Source organism: Oryza brachyantha, chromosome 1, assembly GCF_000231095.2.
Source record: "Oryza brachyantha chromosome 1, ObraRS2, whole genome shotgun sequence".
Lineage (NCBI taxonomy): Eukaryota > Viridiplantae > Streptophyta > Magnoliopsida > Poales > Poaceae > Oryza > Oryza brachyantha.
The window spans coordinates 23,129,230-23,149,338 of NC_023163.2; the positions used below are offsets into that span (position 1 = coordinate 23,129,230).

General features: G+C 41.3%; 1 protein-coding gene across 1 annotated transcript; it reads left to right on the forward strand.

Moving 5' to 3' along the window:
* The first annotated feature begins 8,567 nt into the window (after positions 1-8,567).
* On the forward strand, positions 8,568-20,109 carry LOC102702715 (respiratory burst oxidase homolog protein A-like). Its single transcript, XM_006646232.3, has 14 exons — positions 8,568-9,368; positions 9,454-9,613; positions 9,734-9,782; positions 10,658-10,771; positions 16,142-16,564; positions 16,990-17,373; positions 17,458-17,553; positions 17,629-17,744; positions 17,901-18,068; positions 18,151-18,310; positions 18,448-18,642; positions 18,756-18,884; positions 19,069-19,147; positions 19,466-20,109. Exons 1-14 carry the CDS (start codon positions 8,720-8,722, stop codon positions 19,573-19,575), a joined length of 2,832 nt encoding a protein of 943 aa, XP_006646295.3. The 5' UTR covers positions 8,568-8,719; the 3' UTR covers positions 19,576-20,109.

Genomic DNA, 20,109 nt, shown 5'->3' on the forward strand with positions numbered 1-20,109 from the left:
TTTTCAATCCTTCATGCATGGTCCACTCCGGCCTTATCCTTGGCCATCTCCATCACCAGAGAGAAACATTGACACAAATGAGTTCACTGAACATCTGGGGTTAGTCCAGTGTTAGGTGGTAGCTAGGTCGATGACATCTCAGGGAGAACCAGAACCAGGTATCATCTCCTTTAGACATTCGCTGTAACGTTTCATTTTCTTACTCGAGGGTGGTTGATCTTCTTCTCCCTTCTACCTTACGTTGTTGGATTGCGATCGCTTAATATTGGACTTGGCCTTTGAAGTCATGCATGCTTTGTCAAATTCTGATCTTTGCAAAGCTCCAACTAGATGTATTTTTTTTAATTGTTTCTTTAGGGCAGGTCGTTCCTGAAAAGGCTGGATGAGAAGAGGGGCAGGTAGCCTATTCGTTTTATTGACTAATAAGGGTCCCTGAAACTAAGGGGAAATCGTGAGATCATGTAGAAAGTGACATGCAAAACTCGTCAAAGTAATCCACAGGGAATGCATTTATAATTTGAAAATGTACCCTTTCATTATTAGAAAAATAATGCAGGTTGTATTTCTATGAAACATTTATGTTGTTAGATTGGCTGTCAAGGAGATCTTTTCATGGGGGGGAAATGCTCCTTCATGTGCAAGTAAGCCATAGCTCCCTTCCAAAGCAATTATACTCTATTGACAACAGGTATCACCTTTTTTATTTTTTCCTCACCTTTCAACCATGTTTGCCTTTTGTTTTTCCTTCTTAGACTTCATTCAAATCGTACAAAAGAAATTGGAACAAGTATTCATCTCTTTGAAAGAAGTTTGCCGTGCTCCAGAGACTTATTACAATGTCAAATAGTATGACAGAATCCACTCTCTCAGATCATTACCTGCCCTCAGAAAAAGTCAACTTTTCAGGAATGTACGTAGGATCGTAACGTATGAGGACCTAACATATTGCGTTGCAATCGAGTTTACAATGAATATTTAGCTTTATTCATGGTCTCCTACTTCCGTTGCAAGTCGGACTAAAAACATGTACGCCAGCTTAGTCAATTGCAGATTTTGCTTTGTTCATCACTCCCTTTGGCTTTTCTGATCGTCTGATAGCCAACTTGATCATTCTTTCCCCGTACTTTTACTCAAAAACATCCATTTTGATTGTTGTTATACATGGAGAGGAAAACTAGTATTCATAGTACGCAGTATCGATATAACCTCTATCCTAGAATTTTTTTTTTCAGTTTTTGGTTTTTGTGTCCAGCGTTTGACCATTTGTTTTATTAAAAAATTATTAAAAAGCTCAAAAAAATTAGTTACGCGTAAAATACTATTTATATTTTATCATCTAATAATAATAAAAAATATTAATCATAAAAAATTTTAAATAAAACGAAGAGTCAAATATTATATATCTAAGAATAAAAAATAAATTTATTTTGGAGTGTAAGAAGTAGTACTGAGCCACGTGACGGAGAGATGAGCAGGTTTTCAGTTTTTCCAGTGCCGACCCAACCTACAAATTACACTGCGTTCCTTCTCCATCAATTCTATATTATAAGACTTTTTAGATTTGATATTTTGTATCTGTGTCTAAATTTATTAGCATATATATATAAATCTAGACGAGACTAGAAATCATATTATTATAATATGAAACGGGGGAATAGTATAATCTGCTCAGCATAGTTATAATTCTGCCTGTGCCTGGTAACATGCATGTATTCCTTCCGAAGCAGCTCTGGGAGAGGACACCATCTTTTTCTTATATTTAGACTTATAACCTAAAATATAAATTTTAAAATTTAAGTTTAGAGTTGATTTTGAAAATTTTTTCATAGTTTATTTTTAGCTTTTGCTTATCTGATTGTTAAGAACACATATATAAATTTTTAACCAAAAATTATTAATTAGCAGTTTCACTTATGCTACTAAATAACCCAAAGATAGGGCTGTATGAGAGTAATTACCATCTGCCTGGTGCAGTTCTATTCTTGAGCTGACTCCAGGCTTAGAAGATACTAGTACTGTGCTATTGTTTCTAGTACTAGTGTACTACTGCCCTGCAACTGCAAGTCAAACGCGCATGCATTGCCATTCCTGTTCTTGTGCAGTACTCTAATGATGAAATTGCTACCTCTACCAGTCAACTAGCTGCAGACCAATCACTCATTTTAAAGGCCCCGTAATGCTGTGGCCACTAATACCAAATAATGTCCCTTTTATATCGAGCTGATATCAGGTCGACGATGGGTAGTAGTACTGGTACTATACGAGCTCATGGCAGGCACACCCTTTGCGTACAAAGACGATCATGTGATGCCGAGCTTTTAGTCACGTAAAATCCCTGGGTTGTCAAGCAGGCGGAGGGCCGCCTGAATGAGCACCAGGTGTCGCCGGTTTCCGAGCCGCAGATGCAAAAGAGAAAAAAAACGCTTGCTTTGCTACCCCCTCGCGCGCTCGCCATGCCTCCCTCCCGGTGTCACTCTTGGCCATCACACAAGGTGCGCCCCAGCCATTGCATTGCAGCTGGAGTGACCAGATTAGCTCGCGTCGGCTGCTACTGCTTTCTCCGCTGTTTTTAGCTTTATCCAATGAATCACTATTATGAATTATTATTTGTTTGGGCCATTGTTCTGAGCTTCGTAACCCGTCCTAAAATATAACTATATTTAGCTATGTGTCTTAGCATGCAGATAGTTAGATAAGTTAGTGTATTTTGGATGGAGAAAGTATTTGTTATCTTTATTATTAATTTATGTAATTTAATTTAATAATATCAACCACAAATGAATCAATGAGTAATTTATTTCAAATACTGTCTTGTTAGGGAAGAAAAAGAACTCGTATTGCTCCCTCCATTTTAAAATATAAGTCTTTCTATAATTTAAATCTTATACCATAATATAAACATTTATAGCCGTATCCATAATACTGTGTATTCCATCAACCACTTCTTATTTAAAATTTTCCCTATTTTTATTCCCACATATCATTCCACACCCACCCATTTTTCATTTATCATGGGGCACTAGAATTAGTTGTTTGCAACCTTAATCTCTGCTAAATAATCTAAAAAAATACTTACTATATCTATCCTAACATGTTTTTAATTTTTTTTATAGAGATTAAGGTTGAGCAACAAAGATTATTATGCCTATTAATAAATGAGGAATGAATACGAGTGAGATGGCAGAAATGGATAAAATGAGAAGAGTTTGAATGCAGGGTGATTGATGGGATAAATGTTATTGCGAATAGCATCAGAAATGTTTTTTGATAATATTTTAATCGTAAAATGGTTATATTTAAAAAAGAAGAGTACATTTTGGAACACAAGAAATGTTTATATTTTAAAAGAGAAGAGTATATTTCGAAACAGATGTATTAATTTTTAATAAATAAATAGCAATACATAATTTTGCTCTTTAGGATTACTCCGATCTGTTCTTGCACGACAACAATTCGGTGAAGTACGCTCCTGCACAAGGCTGTGATTGCTAACCTGAAGAACACAGGGACAAATGACACCACAGTACCACACCATCACACCTGAGGAGATTCCAAGGTCCAGATCAATCAATCATTCACCCTGCTTGGATTTCTTGCTGTTGCACTGTCGCATAGCAACGGGGGCATGGTCCAGCTGCTTCGTCTCCCTTTCGGCCGGAGACAAGACTGTCGTTTGCATTTGGATTTTTCTCTCGATTTAGAGATGGCTTTAAGGTTTGGAGTAGGTTACGGTTCCAATTTATTTTTTTTCCCCCCGGGAATCGGTTGGGATTTTATTCTTCCATTCTTTTTGGGTTTCCACTAGATGTGAAGCTGAGCAGTTAACCTAATTGAACTCATAAATCCGGAGGAAACTAGCGGTTTACCATATGCTAGCCCGTGCCCGCTGATTTTCAGCGAGAATTAGTTATTGTTGCGCCCGTTGTTTGATACCAACTCTGCAACTGATTGGATTGGTTCAATGTGATGCCGGAACAAATTGGCTAAAAATCTGCTGGTACTTGTTAGCAAATGCCAGAATTAAAATGAGAAAATCCCTTATAAAGTCAGCTTATCATACTTTAAGTGGCCAATGCCCCCCGTGCTTTGAACAGTTTAGTTGAGGCGTTGAGCAGAGTACTGACGACAATGTGACATGCATTTCTTCAATAGAAAACCGTTTCAGTTTTGGACGAGTTCGTCGCACGGAGAAAAAGATAAAAATTTCTCGGCACGTACGTGAAACGGTGAAAGCAACTTCACCTAACATATGTATGCGCATTTGACAATTTTTTGGTTCTACAATCCATCTCAATTTTAATAGGCACATGGATGTAGTCAAATATGATTATATGAACCAGCATTTTTCTTTTTGTCACGTACGCATGCAAGCACAATTTGGAAATTCGCACCGTACGTGCTGTTCTCCAGCTACGTACGGCTTGGGAAAGGGATACTTATACACGATCGGTGCACTGCACGCATGAGCGCCGATGTAACACTGTTTGCATCATTGTCAGCTTAATTAGCAATCAACTCATTAATTTAATCACTCCGCATATTGCAAAACTGGTTGTTGATCGATCATCGAACTAAACGTGTCGAACCACGTACGTCTGCGAGCTAACTCTCGCTTTACTAACCGTGCCGTATTCGTTTTTTTAAAATATCATCGTATTTTTATTTATACTTAAATGTTAAAATTTTAATTTTAAATTTAAAGTTAGTTATTAGATTTTTAACCATAATTTATTTTTAGTTTTTGTTTTTACATAGCTAAGAACACATATATAAAATTTTTATTACATATTATTTTTCGTTTGCAATATGCCGTAAACAATCCACGCCTAATTTGCCCATCCACCGAGATCTATCAATCCCATGAAAAGATGCATATATACATATATATATGGCTTAGCAATTGACACGATCGAAGACGTACTACTGGTCGATCCATCTAGAAGCCAAAAAGCTAATTAACTCCATCAGCTAAGCTTTAGCATACGTACGAACACTGATGATCGAGGAGGTAGCTAGGATCGATATGCACGTGTGTGCATGAGACAAACCGATCGAGCTAGCTAGCTGCCCTAAACAGGGTGTGGTGCCATGTCTTTTCGCTCTCATGCATGCGTCTCAAACGCAGATCGACGACACTGCAAGCTAGCTAGCTTAAACACGCACGCACGTACATTAAATCGTTCGTTCCTTGCCTTTCGAGCCAAATAACTCTCCTCCTAGTGACGACGGCTTCCTTGCTCTTTGCGACAGGATATGTATGATGCTGCATTGATAATAATGTATCGTCCAGTACACGAGCACACACGTAATGCTCCCCAAGATCATACGTACACTACTCATCTACCAATGTATTCGATTCGATCGATCGTTCGTCTGGTTGTTGGTAGGTGAAGTGGCACACATCACACACAGTGGAGTTCTCTTGAGGAAAAAGGATTCCCACTGGAGGAGCGAGCCAATGGGTTTTATGCTAATTGCTAAGAATGTCTGTGAACTTTCCATGCAGCTAGAGATCACAGAAGTACGTACACAACCGGCTCCCCCAACGACGCAGCGCCAACGAGCAGCAGTTGACGCGGTTACATCGACACAAGTGTTTGTTTAATGTTTATATATGTGCCCCCAATGACCAAGCTAGCTAGCCGAAGCTGCACCACAAAATATACGCACTTATTGCCTTCTACGCTTGCACTACCCACATTGTATTATTGTTTTTATACGAAAATTATAGTAGTACTTTGTATAGTTGAAAAAGACAGGGCGTGTATTAACTAAATTGTATTGGTTTATACAAGGAGAGGGGTGGATAGACAGAACTTATGCCAATGGTTGTTTATTAATTAGGAGCTAGAGCCGGAGATTCTCTTCAAAACGAAAATCTATAATCTGAAGAATTGGCTCCTGTATTAATATGAAAAATATCTAGTTGTGTTGAGCGTTGTTTAGTACTATATATTATAATTGCTAATTAGATACTCTGAGTGAGCTTCCACTTAACGTTAACCATAGAAGGTCTAGCTGTTGATTTGATGGACTGTATTATTGTGACCTTAGATTGTATCGAAAGTCTGTTTTAAATAAATCATGCAATAGGAAATTACAGGGATTTAATTTAATACAAATAAGAAAGTCATAACAAATAAATATAATATTGTACACGTATTGGACTCTTAGTTTGGTATTTATGATTTAGTTTTTTAATTCAAAAATAATAATTACTCCTAGCAAGTTATAATTGATATGAGCTCTTCTTTTAAGTTTTAACTAAACAACTAGCTAGGCAACGAACATATTTACCATAATGTTACAATTTTGATATTTACATTATCGACCGGTAATAATGGCATGTGCAACACACTGTTGACGACTAGTCTAACCAATTAATTGATTTGGAAAATAAGTGTAGTTTCAAATAATTCAATAGGTTTTTGTATATGGGAAGTTGGTGGCCTAAGTTGTAGCTAGCTTTAGAAAAACAATCCGTTTTTTCTCACAAAAATGTACTAATTGTGTTTTAAGCATTGTCTGGTACTATAATTTTATTTTTTATTATCTATGTTTCGCAACGTAGTGAGAGTATTTTAATTTCACATGCTTTATAACTTACATTGACTAGCTATAATACTTTCGAAAGAAAATCTCACGGAAATAAATGTATAGTTAGAATATAATATAACTTAGACATAAGTTGCAATAATCACATAACTCGTGTTGTTGTAGCCAATGTTTCATTTACCGCGGAGTGGACCGAAACCGGTCCTGAACTGAGTGACGATAATCAACAATAATCGCTAAAAAATTGTGCGAATACAAAACTTAAAATTCAAAAAAAATCATCATGGTTTTAGACGTTAAACCGCACGGTTTGTCAAGATAATCACGTTTTTGTGAATTCTGGTGGTAGCTCATTGAAAGAAACAAGCGCGCACTGTTGTTGGGTCACGGATCGAGCCTCCACACACACATGTGATTTTTGTTACCCCTGCAGCGCACGAATCTCGACTCATATCTAGTGCCTAGCATGAACCTCAGCACACATTCAATCGCAATTCGCAAAAACAATCGAAAGAGAACTTTTATGGTATAATATAGTCCACTATATTCTGTTAGTCAAAATAATCCAATTGTATAGGTTGATTCGATCTCCTGAATAAATTAGATTACATCATAAATTTGAATGGATAAATTTTTCTTTGTATATATGTTGTGAGTTAAATGTCTATGTGAAATTTAAAATGTGAACCTATCAAATGCTCTAAGTCCAAAAACAAACCAAAATTATGCCCATTGTCTAATCAGGAGATCATTGTTAGCCACTAATTTACATAGTTGATTTTGGTAAATGATGAAGAAAATTATTAGAAAATATCTATATTATTCAATATTCATGACACATTCTTTATCTAAACAATATTATTCAACAATAATATTTTCTCAATATATGTTTTCCTCGTTTGGTTTATACAATTTTGCTACCACCTAGCTTTTGTTTTCTATTTTAGTTCAAAAAATATGGCCTTTACTAGTTTATGGTAATATGGTTTAGTTTACAAATAATTAGGTGGTTATCTTGGTGGCGATGGCAGATTCATACCCTTTTATTGTTGTTTATTTTTAAGGAGTATAGTTTTCATGAGGATTTTTTTAAACTCGACATAAGGCTAGGCTCAAGATACCAAGCAAACATGAGCAGCTGAGAAGTAGAGCACAGGAGAGGAGCTCCCATATTCATGCACAATAAAGTTAAGTTACTATTGAATTGAAATGAATACAAGATTATATACTATAATACTTGTAATCTTTTAACATGCTTCTATTGTGCCATTACATATATGTTGTTTGTATGTTATACCGTAAAAGCTCACCTGAAGGACTTGAGTTTAACTCGCTGTGTAATTAACACGAAAACATCTATTGTGACTATAATACATCTATAAAATATAAAAATACCATTAGATAGAAGATGAATACACGCTGGTCAGTGAGTAATTTATAGCTAGCTTTAATGTAACTAAATATTCTTTTTTGCATTAGTTATAGATTAACCTTGGATCGATCAAGAGATGTCTTTACGCAAATGACATGGGCTCCCATCGTTTCGTACATGTAACTGTTTATAAACTAAAATTTAAATTTTAAAACTTAACTTTGGACATTATTTTATATGTTTTCATTGTGTTTTTTTATAACTTTCGCTTTTAAATCGCTCTGTAAATATATATAAAAATTTTATCTGTAAATTATTTTTTGTTTCTAAAAACGTGTTCGAAACGATGAAAGCCATGGTTATACGAACAAAACGAAACAGAAAATGAGAAAAGCGAAAAAAAAAAGGGCGATTGTCATTTTCTCCGGCACACGACTTCCCTCTTCTTTTCTTCCTCCCCACTAGTTTATTGTGCGAGGCTAATCCCAGTACTTAAGCTAATCGTACTCAACTTAACTCGACTCACTTTTGTTAATTATTGTATTTGTTTGTGCTTTTGGTCGACCTATCCTTCCTTCACCCTCCCCGCATATATTTGCTCTCCCGCTGCTCTTCCTCTTTCCTCGGCTCCGCTCCCGCTCGGACGCGTCGCGGGCGCCTTTCCCCAGAGATTCCACATCCATCCAGCGTTTCCAGCCCAGCGGGCGGCGCGGCGAGCGTTGGGGCCATCTCGCGAGCTGGAGAGGGGAGGCGGCGCGGCGGGCCGTGGGTAGCTGGGTTGGTGGTGCGGCGATGATGGGCGGCGCCTCCGCGGGCCACCAGCGATGGGGCTCGGCGGGGACGACGCCGCGGTCGCTCAGCACGGGCTCCTCGCCGCGCGGGTCGGACGACGGGGAGGAGCTGGTCGAGGTCACGCTCGACCTGCAGGACGACGACACCATTGTGCTGCGGAGCGTCGAGCCCGCGGCGGCGGCGGCGGCGGCGGCGTCGGGGTCCGCGGCGCCGAGGCTGGCATCGGCGCGCGGGGAGCTCGCGGGCGGCGCGTCGTCGTCGTCGTCGCGGTCGCGGTCGCCGTCGATCCGGAGGAGCTCGTCGCACCGGCTGCTGCAGTTCTCGCAGGAGCTCAAGGCGGAGGCCATGGCCCGCGCGCGGCAGTTCTCGCAGGACCTGACCAAGCGGTTCGGCCGCAGCCACAGCCGCAGCGAGGCGCCGCCCGGGCAGCAGCACCCGTCGGGCCTCGAGTCCGCGCTCGCCGCCCGCGCCGCGCGCCGGCAGCGCGCGCAGCTCGACCGCACCCGCTCCGGCGCGCACAAGGCGCTCCGCGGCCTCCGCTTCATCAGCAGCAACAAGGCCAACAACGCCTGGATGGAGGTGCAGGCCAACTTCGACCGCCTCGCCCGCGACGGCTACCTCTCCCGCTCCGACTTCGCCGAATGCATTGGTATTCCTACCCACGATTGCCCCCCACCATCTTCACCCCCACCCAATTGTTTTTCTCATGCAGCATTTGCGACATGGTCGTGCAGGGATGACGGAGTCGAAGGAGTTCGCGCTCGAGCTGTTCGACACGCTGAGCCGGCGACGACGGATGAAGGTGGACACGATTAACAAGGAGGAGCTCCGGGAGATCTGGCAGCAGATCACCGATAACAGCTTCGACTCCCGTCTCCAAATCTTCTTCGAAATGTAACTAGATACCCAAATACCCAATCCACTGTCTCCGCAATTCGCCGTTATTACTGTTAAATAAACAACATCAACTCTACTAAATTTTGTGGCGATTTTCGCCGGCATTTTTTTTATCAGGGTGGATAAGAATGCGGACGGCCGGATTACGGAGGCGGAGGTGAAAGAGGTGAGGAAACAAAATGCACCCGCCCATGTCTATGCTGTTCATTTGCTTGGTGGTCCAGCAGTAGGAGTTATTCCTTGGCCTTTTTCTCTTTCTTTTTTTAAATTTGCTACTTCAGTATACCAAAACGAATAATTTAGGCCTCGTTTTGACAACCGGAATTATATATTTGGTCCATTGAGCTGTCGATTTTCTTACCCCGGCCACACCAACATTTGTTTTTTCTCCAAAATATGCACACACCTAAGTCGCAGGTCGCAACCGTACCGGATAGGATCACTTGTTAATTATGTTTAGAGAGATGGACAGTTCTTAATCAACCAGTAACAATCCGATAAGAGAGGACATTTTAGATTAGAAGCGTACTACTCGGGGGAAAGGGGAGAGGCATGCGGTACAAAGGTACGGGAAAGAAAAATGCTTGGCTTCCAATCGGAGTCGGTGAGCGAAACCGGCGGGGAAAGCATTGTGGCGACACCAACTTCTACCTGCCAGTTTTGAGACACTCGTTTATTTGGCTTTTAGGAAAAGCCGAAAAGGGCACCCTTTCTAGAACGTGAGAGGGCAGTTTGGGTAATCCTCTGGGCTGTCTTGCAGAAGCGTTACGAAGCAGCAGTAGGTGAGGGGCATTTCTGTCAAGCCACTTATGCTCTCTGATCAGCTCAAACGGTGCGTTGACAAGATGAGGTATAAAGTAGCTTTTCTAAAATGATTCGCTAAAATTTTGCCTGTCACTGATGTCACTAGCAGCGTTGAGGAGCAAGTTGAGTGGGAAAGGTGACAGGGTTCTGGCTGTTCTGGGTTGCTTTCTTGAGGTTTGGAAAATGTTGGATCATGTTGACTCAGCTCGTGTTTCATCTTTCTACTCCTACACCCAGATTATTATGTTGAGCGCGTCTGCCAATAAGCTGTCGAGGCTTAAGGAGCAAGCAGAAGAGTACGCCGCTTTGATCATGGAGGAGCTTGATCCTGAAGGACTCGGCTACATCGAGGTAAGCTCGATGTTCTTAAGTTGGTGTACATTATACTTATGCCGTGAACTGCAATAAGTTCTTGCAGTAAAAATGAGTTAGTTCACTGACGACCTGCTGTAACTGCAATGCCACCCATTTTGAGCATAAAAAACGAGTTCATTCTGCCGAAAAACACCACAGTTTCTATGCGGTCACCGGTCACCACTCACCAACACAATGCGCTTATATCTGTAGTACTCATGCACTGTACTAGTAAACCACTCACTATTTACTTCCACCAAACCTTTATTAGGAATAGTTGACTGAAGCTGTCTGTTTTGGCAAGGTAGTGCCGTAGTGGGGTAGTACCAGCAGAGCCGAATTGCTGACTTGGTGCAGTTTTATTTTATCTGTCACATTGCTCTGGTGATGGGTGCCCCCCAACCGGCAAAGCGACCTTGTTATTATAACTAAACACAAATTTGCCCGTCACAGCGTCAAGGCCAACTACTTGCAAAGGGACGCATCATTCACAGCAAAAAGATGATGCTGGTACCCCCACAAACTTCTTGCCCATCATCATTCATATCGAAGTTGTTGAGCAGATGTAGACCAATTGTGAGATCAGATTAGGCTATAGAGGAGGAGGGGGGGGGGGGGTGAATATAGCTAAAGTGTAACTATCCCCGAAAAAAACAAAATTCCAATTCGATCGCAAAACTCCGAAAAAGATATCTCCGTGAAAAATAGGAGGACAGGAATGGAGATATCAAAAATAAAACAGAGCAGGAAATATCGATAGGAATTTAAATGCGGAAAGCGTAAAATTGAAATGCGGTAAATAAAATTTCATTTCACAAGTAAACTTCAAATTTCATTTTTGAAGTTTACAAAGCTTGGTTCACAAGCTTAACAAAAACAATTCATAAGATTTATTGTCACATCTAGCTAACACAAGCTAGAGTAACAAATCACTCTCGAAAACATTTTTCATTCCATCACAAAGTTGATTCTCAAGCAACCATCCCTATCCTATTTATAGGGCTAATCCTCCATTGCAAAATGACTACAATACCCTTGAAACTTGGCGGCTACTCCAAGTCCTCACCGCCGTTGGATACAAGATCAAGGCCTCAGAATGAGCCACATCTCTTTTTCTGATCTGCCGCAGGGGATCCGGATGCCACAGAAAATCCGACCTCCCAGCCATCTCCGGCCCACGCGCACGAGAGAGGGATTCCGCCACGCGTCACTCGCTGATTCGGTTCATGCAGTCGCGCGAGTGCGTGCGCTCCCGCGGTGCCCCCCTGGGCCCATTCACCAGCGACTGCCGCTCCCGCCCGCGAGTACGCGCGCTTGCACCTAGCCCACTTGCTAGCGACGTGCTTCCTCCTCACGCCGAGCCGCAAACCGCGTGCGCCATGTTGCCGTTGCTCGCCATCCGCCCGCAAGCTAGCTAGCATCAGTTCGTGCATGCATGTTGACGTGCATGTTGACCAGCCAATCAAGCCGCTCTCTTGCACCAACTAACTAGCTAATCTTGCAAATCCATGCATTAACGTAGCAATGCAAGTACATGGCCGTGCATGTGTATGCAGCCATGCATTACACAACTCTTCCATTTTTTTTCTTCGCAAATATCCAACGCCTCCGCACGATGTCTGTTTTTGCGTACGTGCCCGTGTCCCACCTTGTCACCCAACGTCCTCGACCGTGCTAGACCACAACTCCCCCTAAATTTGATCTCGGTTTGTCGTTGACCAAGATTGACCCCAAGCACATGCATACAAACAATCTGAACCATCGTTTTGCGGGCACAGATTTTTACGACCTGACCCTCGTTAGTCCAATACACTCACACGAGTCAGCCAATTTTTCCATCACAACACGATTCAAAACACCCTTAGTTTCACACCAATGTATGATCCATTTCAGTTTGGAAACAGCCTTGCTTCGTTCCCCTGCCTAATTCAATGCCATCCTTGCTGCCCACAGCTTGTTGCCACACCATTTACAAGGGGATCATTTACAATGCTAGAAACGTTCCATCATGGGTTCCATTGCTCTTGGTCGTGCATCTCTGCCTTACCCAGGTGCAAGGGTAGGCAAGCTGACTAGTAACTTGTAAGCAGAATAGAAAAATACAAATTAGTCTAGGAAACTTGATATTTTTTTTGAAGCCCCAGCAGGGTGTATATTATATTAAGGAGTGGAAAAGCAATATGCACAAGGATTTAGAGGTATAGGGGGTGAGGTGGGGTGGGGGGGGGGGGGGCGAGTAAGGACAAGTGGCTCCTAGATGGCACCTTCAGAAGTACGGAGTCACGTTACATGGTCGCCGTCTTTCCTTCTTGGGCGTTAGGCAGGGCCGTCTCTAGAAATTAGGGGCTCTGGTTCGAAATGCTAATTAGAGCCCTTTAATGAATGACCAGTAAAACTAATTTACTCATCAAATAGATAACTTAAATATATATTCTTCAATACAATTTGTTAGAGATATGGTAGTTAGAGTCATATTAGGATATGATTGATTTATGTGGACTCCTCCTATATCTGTAATCCTTTCTTATCTCTTCCCCATGTACTCATATATATATATATCGGCCCCCTAACGCTCAATACAATAGATCCAATATTTGCATCATTCTCTCCCTCCTCTACTATCCAACATAGTATCAGAGCGGTCGACCTAGGCCGCCGCTCATCGCTTCCGCTGCCGTCGCCCCCGGGAGGCAATCTCGCTCCCGGCGGCGGCCACCCGACTTGCTTTTTTTTCCTTTGGTTGTTCTTGCCACGAGAAAGATTGCTCTCGGTCTCCTTCGGCAAGTTGTTCCTCGTCGTCGTCATGAGATGATCGATCTTGTTGGACGGCATGTCTTCGTCAAGTCGCACCGCTGAGTAGATCGATCTCCTCGGCGGGGCTCGTTTTTCGTCGAGTCAACGCTGATCTGGTGATCTTGGAAGCCACAACGTCCGTCTCTGCTCCAGCCCGCCGCCCGAGTTCTGTCAGCGCGGCCCCGTCACCCTCCACCGGCCTCGACGGCCGGATCCCGAGTCGCTCGGTGCATGCTGTTGTTGCAAAAATATAACAAACATTAGCTGTTGTTGCCGCGACGAAGCTATCACCTGGACGATTCGTTCGTGTTGTTGGCCTGCTGTTGTTGGCGACGACACAAGACGGATACGAGAGGGCGCAATGATGCAAGATGAATATGAGAGGTCGCAATGATGTGACATGGGACTCGCCGCTTGCGACGATACTGTCATTTCCACTTCTAACTATCGCTTAGTACTAGATTGAGGGATGCAAGGGATGCAAGGTAGGGGCCCATGAATTTTGGGGCCCTATTCGGTCGCCCACCTCGCACTTGCTTGTCAATGGCCCTGGCGTCAGGGAGGAAAGGCCTCACGCCAGAGACCAATTTCTTCTATGATGCAGTTGAATATTCTGTTGATTGGCGTGTCATCCTTCTTAAAAGTCCTATTATTACGTTCTTTCTAGATTTCCCATGAGACTAGGGTGATTAGTGACTTGACGCCACTCTTGAGAACTTTGGGCGTTGTTCTGACCGCATCAGTCTACCAGTCTTCCAATGTTTGCTCAGTTCGTTGGTCATCCAGATTTAGGTTTGGTCTTCTTATTCTACTTAGCACATTGTGCTAGATACGTCGTGTCAGCAAGCAGTCTTTGAATATGTTCTGTGTAGTTTTGAGGTTCTGGAAGCATAATTGGAAGAAGTATTCGTTTGGCTATTGTCGCTGCTGCAACCAGTCTACAGTCCATACACGGTTTTGTAGTAGGAACCAGGTGAAGAATTTGCATTTTGCTGGCACCCAAGTCTTCCACACACACGTCACTGAGTTTGATGGCATGGATCCAACGAACTGGAATTGATCAGCTAATCTTGTAGTGTATTCCCCTGATGTGGTCCATTGCCATCTTATTGTGTTCTCGATGTGTGCCGTGAGGCTTATGTTGGCCTCATCGAGCAACTGAAAAATCACAAAGAAATCCTCCATGAGCAGCAGTGTAAGGTTATGGTTGATGTCTTATATCCAGTTGTTGTTGTGCAAAGTGTCATGGACTCGTGAACTACTAGGGATGTCGGTCGTGGGTGTTTATTTGAACCATGTGGCCAGTAGTTTTGGTGATGGCATCCATGCTAGGCCTCATCTGTTATGGTTTTAAGTTCTCAGGTTATTCAACTTCCAGTCTCCCACCTTTTCTACCAGTGAGAAAGCCACAACTTCAGTTTGGTGGGAATTCATATTTTTGCGCAATTGTGCCCATTAGATTAGCGTGTAATGTTAACTCGTCTCGTTTTTCCCCTCATAGTATTTAAAGTAAATTAACTTTGCACAAAAGGGCCTGTAGCCTAGCGGTTACAAGTGCTTGAGCAGCACCTCTAGGTCCTGGGTTGGACTCCCCCGTTGGCCTCTAACATGTATTAAGAATCAATCTATGGAGGGTGGAGCCTCGTGTACGGGGCAGGGGTCTATGCATGGGTTAAGGGCCTATCCATAGGGGGCGAGTCCACGTGTGATGGGCTAGGGCTCGTGATCTTTCTTGATCGGTTTAGTTGAGGCATTCCCCCACCAGTCAAGTAAATTAACTTTGCATGTTCATAAGGTGATGTTTTTTCAACAGATAGCAATAATAATTAATTGATAAAACTGTTTCTTACGCCTTGTCATTGAGTCAATACTGATTTAATACTTGTATGATCGAAATGGTCAACCTTGAGAAAGTTTGTATGCATATTTACTAGGGGACTTTTAAGACACATTTTCCATTAATATTAAAACATGGATTGTAAATTCGGGTTTCTCAAATAAATCATTGAACTATGAATTATATACATCTGAAAAAAGTTTGGTAACTTGGTATCTTCTTAATAAGAAGCGTTGGCATCTATTCACAAGTAGAATCTGCTGCATCTGGCATGACTGAACAACTTTTTCACATCAAAGTTCTTTGAAAATAATATAGCGTTTTATTTTTCGCCATTGCCACATAATCCTGTAGTTATATAATCTTGATTTTTCTATGTATTGGATGGAGAAAATTGATGTGCTGTAGTTGACATGGTTATGTGTTTCTGGAGGACAAATTGTTGAGCTAATGGAAGGGACCAATTTTCCTTTTTAAAAACAGAATTGATTTAGGCGGTCTTAATCTATGTACACTTTATTCTCCATGTGTAGTACTACAGATGCATAATGGCCCAGTGGCTGAGCTTATGGACCTTCGTATAATTGTATACACCTTTAGGAGCAGTTTTGAGAGAGCAGTCTATCTTTTGTTCATAGAATATTATCCTAAAATCAACTCAATGTGCTTACAGTTTTGCATCAATGAAATGTAAATGACATGACTTCTGAAAAATACATTGCTTGTTTGTGTTACAGCTATGGCAATTGGAGACACTTCTGTTACAGAAAGATACCTACATGAACTATAGTCAGGCCCTTAGTTACACAAGCCAAGCACTGAGCCAGAACCTGACAGGGCTAAGGAAGAAGAGTCCAATCTGGAAAATAAGCACCACTTTAAGCTACTATTTCGAGGACAACTGGAAACGTTTGTGGGTGCTTGCCTTGTGGATTGGGATAATGGCTGGACTGTTCACCTGGAAATTCATGCAGTATCGTAACCGATATGTCTTTGATGTGATGGGATACTGTGTCACAACTGCAAAAGGAGCTGCTGAAACCCTGAAGCTAAATATGGCAATTATCCTCCTGCCAGTGTGCCGTAACACCATTACTTGGTTGCGAAGTACAAGGGCTGCACGGGTATTACCTTTTGATGACAACATTAACTTCCACAAGGTTAGCACGTAGTCTATCATTGCCTCAATTATCTGCTTAAATACAATCTAGTACAGTGATCTGAAATCAATGAATTTATACCTTGAAATACGTGACTGTACATTTGCATCAACTGTTCATGTACAGGAGCATGTGCTTGTGAAGCCTGAAAATTCTTAGTTGTTATTGTGCGTTACACGGTTGCTACATGTGACATTGATCTGCCACATGTCTACAACAGAATAAAGGAACTAAAAGGGGTAATCCAGTACTCTAGAATATATAGATGATGCATTTGAGATACAAGCACAAGTAATAGGTCATAACACAAGTCGAAATCTTATAATAGAAGTATATATATATATGCAACACATCTAACAATCTTGCCAATTTGGCCAACTTGAAGAAGAAACTAACATCAACTTGTGTTTTTGTTGTAATGGCAGACTATTGCAGCAGCAATTGTGGTTGGTATAATACTCCATGCAGGGAACCACCTTGTATGTGATTTTCCACGACTAATAAGGTCATCAGATGAGAAGTATGCTCCTTTGGGCCAGTATTTTGGGGAAATAAAACCAACATATTTTACATTGGTCAAAGGAGTGGAGGGCATCACTGGGGTAATCATGGTTGTATGCATGATAATTGCTTTTACTTTAGCAACCAGGTGGTTTCGCCGTAGTTTGGTGAAGCTTCCAAGGCCATTTGACAAACTGACTGGCTTCAATGCTTTTTGGTACTCTCATCATCTGTTCATCATCGTTTATATTGCTCTCATTGTTCATGGGGAGTGTCTATACCTTATTCATGTTTGGTACAGAAGAACGGTGAGATATTTATGAATTTATCTTCAATCATTGGTCTGAGATAAGTCAAATATCTAATGTTCTTATGTTTTTATTTTAATGCAGACATGGATGTATCTTTCAGTGCCAGTGTGCTTGTATGTAGGGGAGAGGATTCTAAGGTTCTTCAGGTCTGGCAGCTATTCTGTCCGGCTACTGAAGGTCAATCCAAAGACATTAGAAACTTGAGCATTGATAGTTTGTGCCTTGTACTAATTCAGTAGACTTTCTTAGCAGGTGGCTATATATCCAGGTAATGTTTTGACGCTGCAAATGTCCAAGCCTCCCACGTTCCGTTACAAGAGTGGACAATATATGTTTGTTCAATGTCCAGCAGTGTCGCCCTTTGAATGGTATTTGGTACTTTTCGAGCTAAAGTTTAATTGAATTATGTACGCTGGATAGTATTTCTAAGATAGGTTACATCTAATTTTCATGTATACTGCATATCTACCAAAGGTAAACTCAGGGAAAGTAATATATCATCAACACTTAATTGTCTCTTGTAGGCATCCCTTCTCAATTACCTCAGCACCTGGGGACAACTACCTCAGCATTCATGTTCGACAACTTGGTGACTGGACACGAGAACTCAAGAGAGTATTTGCCGCAGCTTGTGAGCCTCCAGTGGGTGGTAAAAGCGGCCTTCTTAGAGCTGATGAGACAACTAAGAAAACGTATGAACACTGCGTATGTTTACCACAGCTAATTTTGTTCTTTGTGGGCACTACCATTTATAATTGTCTTCTGGCTATGCAGCTTACCCAAGCTTCTGATTGATGGACCGTATGGTTCTCCTGCTCAGGATTACAGCAAGTATGATGTTTTATTACTTGTTGGATTAGGAATTGGTGCAACACCGTTTATTAGCATATTAAAAGATCTACTGAACAACATCATCAAAATGGAGGAAGAAGAGGTATGTTGTCTGTCATTGTCTTATTGCAAGTAAATAAAATATTGCTTTTTGTACTATGTGTATCTTCTTTGTATAGTATAGTAACCATTAACATTTTTTTTACCTTTTCACTGTCCTCTATTTCTCTGTATTTGCAGGATGCGTCTACTGATCTTTATCCACCAATCGGTCGGAATAAGCCACACATTGATCTGGGCACACTTATGACAATTACCTCAAAACCAAAGATCTTAAAGACCACAAATGCTTACTTTTACTGGGTGACGCGGGAGCAAGGCTCTTTTGATTGGTTCAAAGGGGTCATGAATGAGATTGCTGACTTGGATCAAAGGGTAAATAGATCAATTTATCCTTTTTTTCCCCCAGTGCAGTTTATTTGTCTTTAGAAATTTGCCATGCATTTCCTTGTGAACATGTGGTTACGGTTGCCTTTGATCCATTCTAGAATATTATTGAGATGCACAACTACCTAACAAGCGTCTATGAAGAGGGGGATGCTAGGTCAGCACTCATCACCATGCTCCAAGCCCTGAACCATGCCAAGAATGGAGTTGATATTGTCTCTGGGACAAGAGTAAGTACTCACAGGACGTTTAACAGCTCCATGGATGCTGTAAAGCCATTCTGTCAGAATATTAAAATTTTTACCTCATTGTTTATTACCATAAAGAATTCGAAGTTAAAAGAAACCACATTTACCTTGTCCAAGGTGCATCTAATTCTACTTCCATTTAATTGTTAGTGCACTTGCTTTGCAGGTCCGAACACATTTTGCAAGACCAAATTGGAAAAAGGTCCTTTCTAAAATTGCCTCCAAGCATCCATATGCTAAGATAGGTTAGTTTACATGCTTCATCTTGATTTCCTTTGGTCATTGACATTCAGGCCTAGCTAACTCTGCATATATCTATACTAAACTTATTATTTGCAATGAGTAATGCATTAACAAAATGCAAAACTTCCAGTGATATATAATCAAAAATGAGAAAGGAGAAAACTTGAAGTTCCATGCCTTACACACACTTTCAACTATGTAGTAAATGAACAGAACTGTAAACAAGTTACCAGCTCGGGCCAAGTACCTATTCGTCAATAATTAAGCTATATGGTTAGACACATTATATATGATTGAGTAATTATTTGTGTTGCATACAGGTGTATTCTACTGTGGAGCTCCAGTCCTGGCACAAGAACTGAGCAAACTTTGCCACGAATTCAACGGGAAATGCACAACAAAATTCGAATTCCATAAGGAGCACTTCTGAAATCAAGTAAATACTTGAAGGAGACAAGGATAGTATATGTTATTGTATAGCATTTTTGTCTTCGTATATTCTTCATTATAATGGACAAGAGATAGCAAGGTGAGGAAGCAACTTTAGTTAGCCCCCCAGTTCTTGCTGGACAGTAGCAACAAATAAAAAGAGCAACAACAAGAGGGATTTGGGGGCAATCATATAAATTCATGGAACGTCCATCATGGGCTTTTGCAGCATGTCCCATAAAATCATGAATGTACAGAGCTCACATGAAGACCTTGAACTTCTCCTGATTTTAGTTGAGGTTAGAATGGTATAGACATAGGAATATCACAAGGCTATTTAACTGTATATTATTCGTGCAGCTGAGTGTCTGGCTAAGGGCCAGAAGCACTTTTCACGTTTGTATTTACATATACAGAAAACAAAAAAAAAAAGCGAGAAGGGAAAGGTATACTCGAATTGAGTGTTTGTAATCTGTATTCATACAGTGCATTGGCAGTTTTATTGGCTCCAGGTGCACCATTCACCAATTACATC

Bases quoted from the DNA above. Each gene is read 5' to 3' on its own strand.
- LOC102702715 (XM_006646232.3), top strand. From the start codon at position 8,720: ATGATGGGCGGCGCCTCCGCGGGCCACCAGCGATGGGGCTCGGCGGGG. The intron at 9,783-10,657 runs GTGAGGAAACAA...TCCTACACCCAG, and splicing joins CGGAGGCGGAGGTGAAAGAG to ATTATTATGTTGAGCGCGTC. The intron at 17,554-17,628 runs GTCAATCCAAAG...CTTTCTTAGCAG, and splicing joins ATTCTGTCCGGCTACTGAAG to GTGGCTATATATCCAGGTAA.